Source organism: Camelus dromedarius, chromosome 4 (genome assembly GCF_036321535.1).
Source record: "Camelus dromedarius isolate mCamDro1 chromosome 4, mCamDro1.pat, whole genome shotgun sequence".
Taxonomy (NCBI): domain Eukaryota; kingdom Metazoa; phylum Chordata; class Mammalia; order Artiodactyla; family Camelidae; genus Camelus; species Camelus dromedarius.
In genome coordinates this window covers 65,161,062-65,173,733 of record NC_087439.1, presented here as the reverse complement: position 1 = coordinate 65,173,733, position 12,672 = coordinate 65,161,062, and the positions used below count along the sequence as shown (strand labels likewise).

The window sequence follows — 12,672 nt, the reverse complement described above, 5'->3', positions numbered from 1 at the left end:
AGAGATTGGGTTTCACTTTGGCAGAGTATTCATAAAGCAGATCAAGGAGTTAGAAACTCTGTATAAAGAATCTCCATTACTAGTTTCAGAGCTGCTACCCTGGAATCAGCTTCTCTGTCATTCATGAGACAGCAAGGACACGCTCCCACATGGAGCCCGTCTGTAACTTAAGACCACAAACACTTAATTTACTTTGTACTATGCCAACAGTGTGATGGAAGTATTTGGCCACACTGCCTCTTTTCTTCCAGAACACAAAAGAAAATACTGGATTCTTTAATTCAAGACAGTAAGTATACAATTAGTTAAATTCACCTGGGATCTGGAGAAAAATCTTACATAGATAAGGAAATATTCTGTGTAAGACTTGCTGGTTAGAAAAGGCTACTGTCACGGGCTCTCACATATTTCTAAATCTAGCTCTTGCTTCATAATAAATCAATCAGATGACTAAATCCATAAAGAAGTGTTAGCACAACGATCCTTGACAATAGCAAGCTTTTCACAAAGTTACTTTGGAATGTGGAATGTCTCAGGGGAAAATAAAGGAAACAATTCAACACCCGGAGGCACAGATTGACATATCTGGTCTTATCAGCTTCACCTCAGGACATAGGAAGCTTGATGAGAATTATAGTCTTTCACAGTGTCTATTTCTGATGCAGCCAGAATTCTTCAGAACTCAAGGCGAAGATCTCTGAACTCAAATGGGCTTCTCTAATAGTTACATAAAAATACCTAATAGGGCTTCAACAAAAATAGACATCTCCAGCTTCCTTTTAGAATATATTTTGGGTCAATATTACATTGTTATTTTCTTCTCTCTCGCAAAATACAATTCAACAAAAATGTTAACTGGGTTACCTTGTCACAATATATCATCATAAAAGAAAACTTGAAAAGATCATTTCTATCAGAGGCTACCAAAAAATAGAAAAACAAGATCCCAAAAAAGTTAATCTCACCTAGTTGAAAGCTCAACATCCTCCAGCCTCTAACCAAGACAAGTATGTTTTATGAATCACACTAATCCTGTTATAACCAACAAGTGAGACCCACGGCGCCCGGTAAAATGTAGGAAGGATAGCAGCCCCGTACCCTGTGAGGGGAGGACCACTGCATGTCTCCTGTAAGCACGAGTTAAATGACATCATGCACATCCTAAGCCTTTGGGAGAAGAATGAGTGACTCTTCAAAATGTAATCCAGTAACACCATACGGTTTCAAGGTGCCCCTGGCTAGGTAACTGGATGTTAATATAAATGTCTAGGTATCACATGAGAAAAATACCACAAGGCCAAAGAGACCTGTGAAGCTTTAGCTGACCTTTCTCTTTGATCTACAGAGATAAATAAGCATCAAGAGTCCAAAACTGGAAAGCCTTTTCCACGTTTCCATAGAGTCAGTCCCTCAGGTATTTTTCCCAAACCGAAATCCCAAGACAGATGCGATGAGAGTAGAGGATCACATGGCTCACCACTGGCCTTCCCCAAAATGCACACAGACAAAACCAAGACAGGCAAAGGCATCTAATCCAGCTTCATTTTCCAGGTGAAAGACATCAGCAGACAGACTCAAGAACAGGCAAAAAAAACAACAAATTCCTCCTCAGTGTAGAACTCCTTGCAGTCACGAGCCTGAGAAAGGCGTGCAGAGATGGGGAGTGTCACTGAAGGCTGGCTCGTGGCACTCGCATCTGTCAGCACGTCCTCGAGTGTCAGACTCATTAGCATGTAAGGAAATGGCACGATCAAATCTCTGTCTCAATATCATCAGATCAGAGTCAGTGTCGGATTGGTCCTCTGGCATCTGTACAAGAATGGGTTCGCCTAAAATTCTCTTCCTTTCACTCCATCTAATTAAAACGGAAGTTCTTAAACAACCTAGCTCTCGACTCCAGTTTCCTCAGTCAAACTATCAATGCTGAAAACTTACAAATGAGTATCTCACCCACGTATGCACGTATATGCTAGCCTAATTGTTCTTTGGACAAGTGACCTAGTACCATGAAAAAAGATAGCAAGCTTCGTTTCAATTTAATTTGCTCCCATAGGAACAAGAGACTAAATGTTCCAAGTTTTAGGAAGCATACATATGATACTTCCATTACAATCTTAAGAAAAACCGCCTCTGATATCTTAGGCTAGACACGAGTCGAGGAGAAAAGTATTACTGTGTGAAGCAATCCATATAATGGTACCAAAAAGGATGGTACAAGATACCATCACTCTCTTGGATGGTATGGAGAAAATGGTATGAGCTAGAAATTCTAAAAGATTCCTTTCACACCCATGGTCAGAAGGATAGTAGAGTTAAGTTTGTGGTTTGCAGATGGTCTGTCTACTATAATCATTTTGGGGAGATAGTTACCACAAATATAAGGTTTAATTTTAGCAAGGCATGTAAAAAGCCTTTCTCCTCTCATACACAGGTGGTGGGCGTGTGAAAATTGAGAGCGTGAAACTGGATTTCAAAGAAAAGGCCCAAGCTAAAGTCGGTTCGCTTGACAACGCTCACCACGTACCTGGAGGTGGAAACGTCAAGGTAAGAAACAAGATCTTAAGCCAAGAGCTGATCTTGTCTTTTTTCTTAAATCCTTCTGAAATACTCTTCATCATAACGGCTCCCAAGAAGCAGGGACAGCAGAGCTGCATAGAAGTGACATATCAGCTCTGGGATACAGAGAGAGAGAGCGTGGGGACAGTTAAGACGCTTGAGTTGATGAGGACTGATGCTTGTCTTGAACAGATTGACAGCCAAAAGCTGAACTTCAGAGAGCACGCGAAGGCCCGTGTGGACCATGGGGCCGAGATCATCACGCAGTCCCCGGGCAGGTCCAGCGTGGCATCCCCCCGGCGGCTCAGCAACGTCTCCTCTTCCGGAAGCATCAACCTGCTCGAGTCCCCTCAGCTTGCAACCTTGGCCGAGGACGTCACTGCCGCACTCGCTAAGCAGGGCTTGTGAGATACTTCTCACTTAGCATTGAAGTAATACTATTTAGGCATGAGCGCTTGGCAGGAGTGGGCTCTGAGCAGGTGTTATATTCATTCTTTACAAACCATGAAATAAATAATCTCATTTCCAAACTGTAGTAATTGTTACCATTTTATAAAAAAAAATTGAATAGTATATGCAGAAATTGACTTGATTTCCATTTGCAACAGGAAGACACTGGCTTTACATAAGTACGATTGGACAATTATTTTTGCTCTGCTCTGTTTTGCATGGAGTATTATTATTTTAAAAATTGCATTTCTACCTTTCATGTGCCTGAAGGCTGTCCACTACATTCTGAAAAGCCTTGTTAAAAATCCAAGCTGCTCATTTCACTATTCTGTTGCTGGGTCAAAAGATAAAAGCTGCCCGTTGTAACTTATTACAGGTTAAATTAAATCAAGGAGGCTGATTGCAGAAAGGGAAGAGTGTGTAAGAAATAAGGTTTTTTTTTTTAAGCGTTATTTTGTATAAATGGGAAGAAAGATTCAATTAAGTTATTAACATTTGGGACCTGGATAGTTATATCAGAGTATAAGTCAATCCAATAAATTATTTAACTAATTACAAAATAGTTACAAAGCATCTGAGCTGTGGTTGAGGAAGCGATGTAAAGTGCATCTCTTAGGAACGAAGCACTTCCGTTAGGATGGACTCGTGTCTGATTAGAATGTCAGTTGATCAGCTAGATGTGTGTCCACACTACCAGTTTCACATTCCCTTTCCATCTGTTTGATACAGTATTATAGATATAAATATATATATATATATTTCTCTGTGGCCATTTGTGATACTTCCTCATATACTTGAATATTATACTTCCTTATTCACAGTATCTGTGTCTCCTGCACCCTTTGGTGTTGCAATTTTAGGTATGTGAAAGTAGATGTTAGCAAGGTTCTTTCCCTATTTTAAAAAAAAAAAAAAAGTTAAAAAAGACAAAAAGTTTTAGCATGAAGTTGCTTCCTGTAACAACTCAAAGCTATTACCCTGTTTTAGTGCCAGATACAAGTCTCTCCCGTGATGCTAGAAAAATGTATTTTTCTTTACTTTCACCAACATGGAATTTGTGGGGGTGGGTCCAGTTATACATAAAAGGGTTTACAGATTGTTGGTTTAGGATTATGGATTTATCTTATTTTGAATCATGGAATAGTTTGGGTTTTATTCCTGTAATCATTCATGAAACAGACTTCTTAAGAGTTCTTTTCCTTTTTTTTTTTCCATTTGCTAAAGTTGAAACTTATAGTGGGAGTTTGGGGCACGTTACCCCATTCTTCCAAATAGTACCTGTTTACTAAATTATCTAACAGAAGTATTTGGCTTTCTTACCCAAAGTCGAGATCCCTTGACCTGAAGAGAAATAGATGGTATTTTGAGAAGCTGTAGGTACACAGCATTGGAGATGCAGATATCTAAATCCGTTTTTCAGGACTCCAACATTGCACTCTATAAAGCAACACTGTATTACTTACTATTATTTATCAGTAAATAATACTATTCTGACTTTATATATAGTCCAGAAATCGCAAATCAGTTATTTCTTCTCACAAATCATTCATCTTAGATTTATGAATAAGCAATGAAATAGTCAATAGCCTGAATAAGGCAATGAGTTACCAGGATGGATGGATGCTTTTAAGTAGTTTATCTGTTTGTTTTTTTTTTTTTTTTTTTCCTTGCTCAGGGCTGGTAGGCTGGATCTAAACAGTTAAAGGCAAATGGTCCAGTAGTTGTTTGGTCCCTTTGAGCCAAGTCAGTTCTCATATATAAAGGAGGAAATGATGAACATGGACTGAGGCAACAAGCTAGGATATAGTAGCATCTTAAAAAGAAGCCAAGGGATGCAAAGACAGAGACACACGGATCCCATTTTGTGACCCATTGGACACTGCAACCAATGTGACTTCCATAAAAGAAAACTAAGAGTAAAAGTGCACCATTCATTCTCAGCTAAGAGGTTTTACGTAGGCAAATGTTTCTGAAGCGATTTATAGGTCAGTTATTTTATAGCACAGTCAAAAACTTAGAGATGACTAATCAGGCCTATGGATGTGTCTATTTTCTGCCTGATAATTGCTGTGAGTTTTGATTTGACCAATCTGGGCATTTTATTTTATTCATCAGCTTCCCTTGAAATGCACCAGAAAATAGGAGAAGGAAGAATAGCTGTGTGGAGGCTTATAGTATTTTCTTATGTGTTTGATAGTGTTAGATAGTGATTAAAAGTCTAGAAAGAAGTTAACAGCTGATTAGAACAGTTTTAAACTGTGAAACAAGTATTTTTTTTCAAACTGGTTTAAAATGTTTATGAACACTAAGAATGAGTAAACATGCTCTACATATTAAAATATTTCTTACAAATACATGTCTAAAATAAAGATTTTTTGAAGTACCAACAAATTAGATTTGGCATTAAAATAAATATTTGCTTCAAATCACAGCAAAATGATAATGATTTATAAAAATATAAATGCCCTTGCTTTATATAGAAATGCAGTTCTTTATAAAAAGTTAACAAAATGAAACTGATCATTTTGTAAAAGAGGGAAACACAGGCTCAACGTCTTCTTATGGGAAGAAAGGGTGGAACCCATCTTGCCTTCACTCTCAAGATTAACGACACAAATTAAGCTTTTTGAACACCACTCTTGTGGGGACATCCATACGCTGATCTAGAAATCAAAGCTTCATAGTTCCACTTCTAGATCTATTAATGCCAGTTTCTCTCTGGCTTTAGCCTTTGAGAACCTGTTTAAAGATACATAAGTAATCCAGAGCTGTGAAGAGTTAAAAGGCCAACTCTCTCTCTGGGTCACCTGCAGCCAATAATTGGGTACCTTACAACGATGCAGGAGAGATCCGAGTTCATGATGAGTTTCAAAGGCCATGTTCATTTAGGAACCAACTCTCTCTGGATTCTCCTGCTGAGTTCCAGCAGGGTGATGGGCTGAAATCCCACCCACAAGCGAGACACCTGTGTAACACCAACTAGGTATAGCTGAAGAAGGCTGAAGCGGGCCCTTGGTTAAATGGAAACATGGACTAATGGTAGCTGGCCTTCTCCACACACTCAGAGTCATACAGAAGGAAATGGGACTATCAGCCAAAATATAACATCACGTCAATAGTATTAAATGAATAATCTCAATGTGGTTGATTCTGACATAGTTGCAACTATAGTATTTTCTCCTATTTTTTCATGCCACACAAAGGAGGAAAGTAAACTATTCATGGTCTAAGTAGCCAGAAAAGATAGATTTATGGCTTGCAAAGGCAAATTCTAGGCATTCCTTCAAAGACTGATGCACTAAAATCAGCACTGATGTTTGGTTTTTCACACCTAGGATTTTTAGCCTGGGTATGTAGGTTGAGGCCAAGTCCCTCTGCAGGAAAAAGCTTATTTTTAAACTCAGAAAATGTCAATCATGGAAATCTACTTCAACTTTAGCAAAAAGAAAAAAAATCAACAAAAAGTATACTCTGTATGCTGGGATTCCAAGGTTCCAACATGCCGCTACAAATCTGTGGGGGGTTTCTTTCTTCTGATAATTCTAGAGCCTGTTACCATAGAAAGGCATTTCTTCAATGGCTGGTTGTAGTTAGTTCATGTTTTTCAATCAAAATTTGCAAATGTATTTGTTGCTGTATAGTGATTGTTTTGCAAAATAAAATTGCTTGTCACCTAACTGATAGTTTGGGATTGTTTCTTCTTCTTCTCTGGGAAAAAAAGAATAAAATAAAATAAAATAAAATAAAATATAATATAATATAATATAATATAATATAATATAATATAATATAATATAATATAATATATATAATATTATATAATATAATTAATATAATATAATATAATGTAACATAACATAATATAATATAATATATATTGCTTGATCCAACCAAAGAAAAATTTTGAAGAGATGGCTACAGTTATATGCTGAATTTTCTACTGTGTCAGGCCCTATCCCCACTGTATTAGCAGGATGCTATCTGTTGCAGATGAAAGAAACTCAAGTTGGGCTAAGTATAAAGGCAAATTTTGAGGCTCAAGTAACCAACTAGGCAGATCTAGCCAGGCACTCAAAAAAGGTCATTAAGAATCTTTCTTTTTTTAACTCTGAATCCGGGCTCTCAAAAGATGTCACCAGGAATTTTTCTTTTTCCAAATTTTAATTCTGCTTCCTCTGTGTTGAATTCATTCTCAGGCAGGCACCCCTCTCATAATGATCACTGGAAACTCTAGGTTTCACAACCTCCCCCCAAAAGCCTCTTTCCGAAAAACACTAGCCAAAATGCAGGGTCTGAAAATCATTGAACTATTTAGTTCACCTGCTCAATTGTGCTGATCGGCCAGGGTTGGGTCACATTCCTACCTCCATCACAGCTGATTGGGGTGGGTGGAGAGGAAAGCGAGAATGGCATCATCTGAGCTACATAAACTAATCATGGACTGGAATGCTTTCCTCCAATTCAAGTCAGGCTGCTACCACCAGAAAAGAGAGAAATTGTTGCTGTGCAGGCCATGGAAACACATCCCCTCCATCCACACGCCCTGTTCTCTATCTTTATTCATCCTCAGCTCCTTGCTGCTCAGATTGTGCCCAGGCTTCACCTGGGAGCTTGTTCTGAGCAATCCTCAGGCCACACCCAGACCAATTTACAGCATTCCCCTAGGTGATTCCTCTGCACATTAAAGTCTGAGAAGCACTCAGCTCATCCAGTTGCTATGAATATGCTTGAGGAGAAAGCTTCATTGCCACCTACTCACAGGTAAAAATGACCCCTAAGACTATTTGAGAGGACAGCATCAACTCTGATGTAAGAGTTTAGTCACCAAGTGGTAGAAATGTGTGACAGGTGGAAGAATCACTTTTGAATTGGAGGTTTTCTAGACATGTGTCATTCTCACTTGGCTGAAACCTACCTCTTCTACCAATAATGCAGATTTGGTACAATCTAGCCAAAATCATGAGTAGGATTTGCATCTTGAACAAGTCAAATTATTATTTAATAATTTTTTAATATTAGCATCTGTGTTATCCTTCCTAAAGGAAGCCTTTAAACCACAGGGGAGTAAGACATTTATTTGTCTGTTAGCATGAATTACAAGAAGTCTTTTTTTTTAAATGATGTATAGTTGATTTGCAATATTGTGTTAGTTTCAGGTGTACAGCATAGTGATTCAGTATTTTTGCAGATTGTATTTCATTATAGGTTATTACAAGATATTGGATATAATTCCCTGTGTTATGCAGTAAATTCTTGTTGCTTATGTATTTTATATATCGTAGTTTGTATCTCTTAATCCCATACTCCTAATTTGTTCCTCCCCACCTCCCTCTCCCCTTTGGCAACCATAAGTTTGTTTCCTACATCAGTTTCTGTTTTGTATAAACATTCATTTGTGTTATTTTTTAGATTCTACGTGTAAGTGATATCATGTAGTATTAGTCTTTCTCTGTCCAACTTATTTCCCTAAGCATAATACTCTAGATCTAATCATGTTGCTGCAAATGGCACCATTTTATTCTTTTTTATGGCTATTATGATTAATATCCATTATATGTATGACAGATTCTTAATCCAATCATCTGTTGATGGGCACTTGTGTTGCTTCCATGCTTGGCTATTGTAAATAGTGCTGTTATGAACATTGGAGTGCATGTATCTCTTTTAATTAGTATTTTGGGTGGTTTTTTTTTTTTTTTTTTTTTGATATATACCCAGGAGTAGAATTGCTGGATCATATGGTAGTTCTATTTTTTAGTTTTTTAAGGAACCTCCTCCATACTGTTCTTATAGTAGCTGTACCAATTTACATTCCAGCCAACAGTGGAGGGTTTCCTTTTCTCCATATCCTCTCCAACATTTGTTATTTGTAGACATTTTAATGACGACCATTCTAACAGGTATGAGCTGATACCTTGTGGTTTTCATTTGCATTTCTCTAATAATTAGCCATGTGCCATAATAAAAGTTGATTTGTTGTTGTTGTTGTTAACAAGGCAAAGAAGAATATCCTTGCCTTGAGAAGAGACCAGTAATTCAGAAATAGTGTAGGATGGCAGGATAACTCTCTACATAGTGTATTTTTGGGGGTGGGGGGGAATGTTTCTCTTTCATGATATGGCACCTATGATGTAGAACTATGACCCAAACAGTTCAAGGCTAGAATGTTGTCCCTGTCAAAAGTACACTTTTCAGAAACCTAAAAATTATTTCAAAATACTGTCTTCTAGATTTTCTTAAATACCTTGAAGAAACATCATAGACACAGCCCTAAAGGCTCCTTTTTTCCTCTCATGCCTTTGCATCACAAACACACCACAGCTGTTCCCACTTTGCCCTCAAATTCTATTAAAATCTCCTGCCCCAGGCCTAGTTGAGGTTAATAGACCTGAGGCCTCCAGATGTGTGTTTGACCTTCACAGTGTTTTCAAACTCAAGAAGGTTCACACCCACACACACTCCTAGATTTGGATCTTTGAAAAGTTAAAAGGTTTGGCAACAGTGGGCCTGTGCTGGTTCATAACAACTGGCTAGAGCTGGACCATGAATGATGAGATGGGTCCATTCCCTGCACTTGTCCACAACGCCCACGTTGTTCCCTTTCACTTATTACTGTGGCATTTCGCGTTTGTAACGTCTGGCCTAGACCCACTTGTCTTTCCCTCTTTCCCATTTTCTTCCTCATTCTGTGAAACAAAAACCCAAAAGTTCAAGCCCCAATCCTAGAGTGGAGGAGGGAAAAGGTCAGGTTGGGCAGATCAGATCAGAATCTGCAGGGAGCCTGGGAGCCTGGGAAATCAATTTTTAAGACTTTGGCCCTGTCTCAAGGAAAAAAGAAAAAAAACTTTAAGAAGTTTGTTGATTTAACAGTAGCAACTGGTAATTTTTATGTCCATGATAAACACATTTAAAATTCTGCTCCCACCTTTAATATTTCTCAATAAAGCAGAGAAAAAAGAAAAATACAGTGGGGTTTGGTTCCTTGCTTCCCCACCCTATGATAAATAAAAATCTCATTGTCAAGTGAGAAATGGCAAAAAAAACCAAAACAAACAAAAATCTATCATCTTATTATGGGCTACTTACCTATTACTTTTAGAAGCAGAAGAAAGGCACAGAGGAAAGATGTTAGTACCTAGTCAAGCAAGTGACAGGTTCTTAAACGCAGGGCAGATCTGCATCAACATACACCACATTCAGTTGAGTAAGTTGTTATAATATTGAAAGACTTGCTGCCAAACCTATTCCTCACCAATGCCCGCCTTTCATCACCCAGACCTATCCCCAGGCCAACCTCCTCTGGTTTTAGCACCTAAGAGGTTACTGCTCATACAGCAGAGAGCCTCCAAGATCCTGCTCCAGGGACCCCAAAAGTCCAGCCTTCCAGGCCTCACCAGTTGCTATGATCCCCTCAGGGTCCCTGGAGGACTGGCTTGTGCATCACCAGCTATTCCAGGAAGCTCAGATTGTCTATACTGGCTTCTAGCAGCCTGCTGGTCCACCAGCCAGCCTGCCCAGCTGGACCCCCACAAAAAAGACAGCACTTTCTGGGCTCCTGGTGGGCAGGTACCTGGTGCTTATATAACCATACCTTGCTGTGGTCACCTGCTACCAGTCTTCATTTTCCCCAGAACGTCCCTCCTATGGTTGCTGGTAGGAATTGAAGTCACCACAAGACTTTAACTCTTACCAAAGCATAGAGATGGGCAACAGGCACTGAGGAGGTAATGGGGGCTCCTGAGGCCAACAATAGAAGGAGGTTGTGAGCAATGATAGGCCCCATGGGGCCATGTGAGATTAGCATTGTCTACGGTAAAGCCTTTTTATGGTCCCTGTTGAAATTCACTTCCATCTAAAACCCATCAAAAAGCCCAGATGAAGTGGGCATTAACATTAATTTTATAATTATTTAGTGATTGTCTCTTATAGGCATCCTTATAAACATATGTTAACTCCTTTGAGTACTGTAATTATCAGTCTCCCCATTTTACAGATGATAAAACTGAGGCATAGAGAGACATTGTTTAAAACTTAACAGACAGAGATGGAATTTGAATCCAAGCAGCCCAAGATGTCTTATCTGGTCTAACGGATTAGTTGTGACCCAATTAAATATTCAAATAAACAGTTTTCCTGACAATCAAGAATAAAGATACCAAATATATATTATGTAAAAATATCAGCATTATAAGGGCTAGAAGAATGTTCATGTTTTGCTGTTAATGCAGTAAATGGTTAAAGATGATTATGGATCATAAACAATGTCATTTATGTAAAGAGAAATTCTCTCTTTAAAAAAATATAAATACAAGTCATCCAGTGACAATTAAATAGGAAGTCATTAGAACAACTTTCTGCCATTCTCTGTGTCAAGTCAGGGCTCATACAAAAGGCATTATTTAGCGAGTAACATGTATGTCAAGCAAATATCAACCAGCCATTTCTAAAATTCAGCAATGTATTTGGAAACTATTAGGAAAATTGGATGAACTATTTGTGCTACAATACACATTACTTGACAAGCAATTTCGTAATTCATATTGTTTAGAGAATAGGAGCATTTTTTTCTAATGTATGTGTTAACATGATAATGTGCCAGTTGCTAAATACAGTTGGCCCTCCTTATCCATGGGTCCCGCATCCCCAGATTCAACCAACTGCTGAATCCACATATGTAAAACCTGTAAGTACAGGGGACCAACTGTACCACGCTGTTTTACATAAAGCATTTAAGCCTCCGCAGATTTTGGTGTCTGCAGGCGAGGCGGGCCCTGGAACAGTCCCCAGAAGATACTGAGGAATGACTGTGTTTTAACATCACCTTTGCTTCCAGCACTGTGCAGCTTTCTTAAAGGCTGTTTTTCTTTCTCTAGTATGACACTAATAACTGAATTAAATCCCTTGCTTTCATTATAAGCATGGCATGTCACTTAGATTCTCCTTATAAAACAAGGGTCGACAATTCACAGCATAAAATGTGAGAACACCTGATCAAGCTTTTGATGTGGAATGCACACTTCTGTTAGTCTTATTTGATTTTTAACATTAGTAAACAAACAAACAAACAAAAGATGATTTCCATTAACATCGGAAAACTAAGATACAAATAGATACCAAGAGGACTTCTCAGTCTTTTTTTTGCTTCAATTGTAGACAAATCAGAAAGCACTCATGTGGACACCTGAGTATTAATTTTTCCCTTTTCCTGTGTAACCAATGTGTTGAGCAAGTGTGACTCATACAAATTGCGATCAAAACAGATTTATTTTTGTCTCTCACAGTTCCTCTAAACATTATGCAGTGGAAGAAAGATCCCCCTGCCTCAAGCTGAAGACTTGGGCAGACTCCTGACTTCTTAGTCACTCTCGGATAATAAGTCTTTTGGCTATAAAAAGATTCTCAATTATAAAAAAAAAAGTCTCAATTCAGAAATGAACTATCCGACCCAAGGAACAGTCAACACTCCAAGGCTGATGGGGGCGATCTCTCTACTCCTGCCCAGCTCAGGTCTCCCTTAGGCAGCAAGCCTGCTTTCTCCTTGTGGACTTGCTTTCTCTTTTTCCTGCCAGTTGCTGCTTTGGCTCCCTCTGGGGAGAAAGCTGGGAGAATAAGGGGAAATAAGGGAAGAGGAGATGCCTTACTTGGTTGGAGACTGGGCATCTGTGT

General features: G+C 38.7%; 1 protein-coding gene across 47 annotated transcripts in view; it reads left to right on the top strand.

The window, feature by feature from the left end:
* The window catches only part of MAP2 (microtubule associated protein 2), a 263,444-nt gene extending 256,760 nt beyond the window's left edge, over positions 1-6,684 (top strand). For all 47 annotated transcript variants that reach the window (XM_031451870.2, XM_064485019.1, XM_064485017.1 and 44 more), the window contains 2 exons: positions 2,432-2,544; positions 2,749-6,684. In XM_031451870.2, the coding sequence (XP_031307730.2) occupies positions 2,432-2,544; positions 2,749-2,964 (329 nt within the window). In that variant the 3' untranslated portion in view covers positions 2,965-6,684. The remainder of the gene's footprint in view (positions 1-2,431; positions 2,545-2,748) is intronic.
* The last annotated feature ends 5,988 nt before the right edge of the window (positions 6,685-12,672 follow it).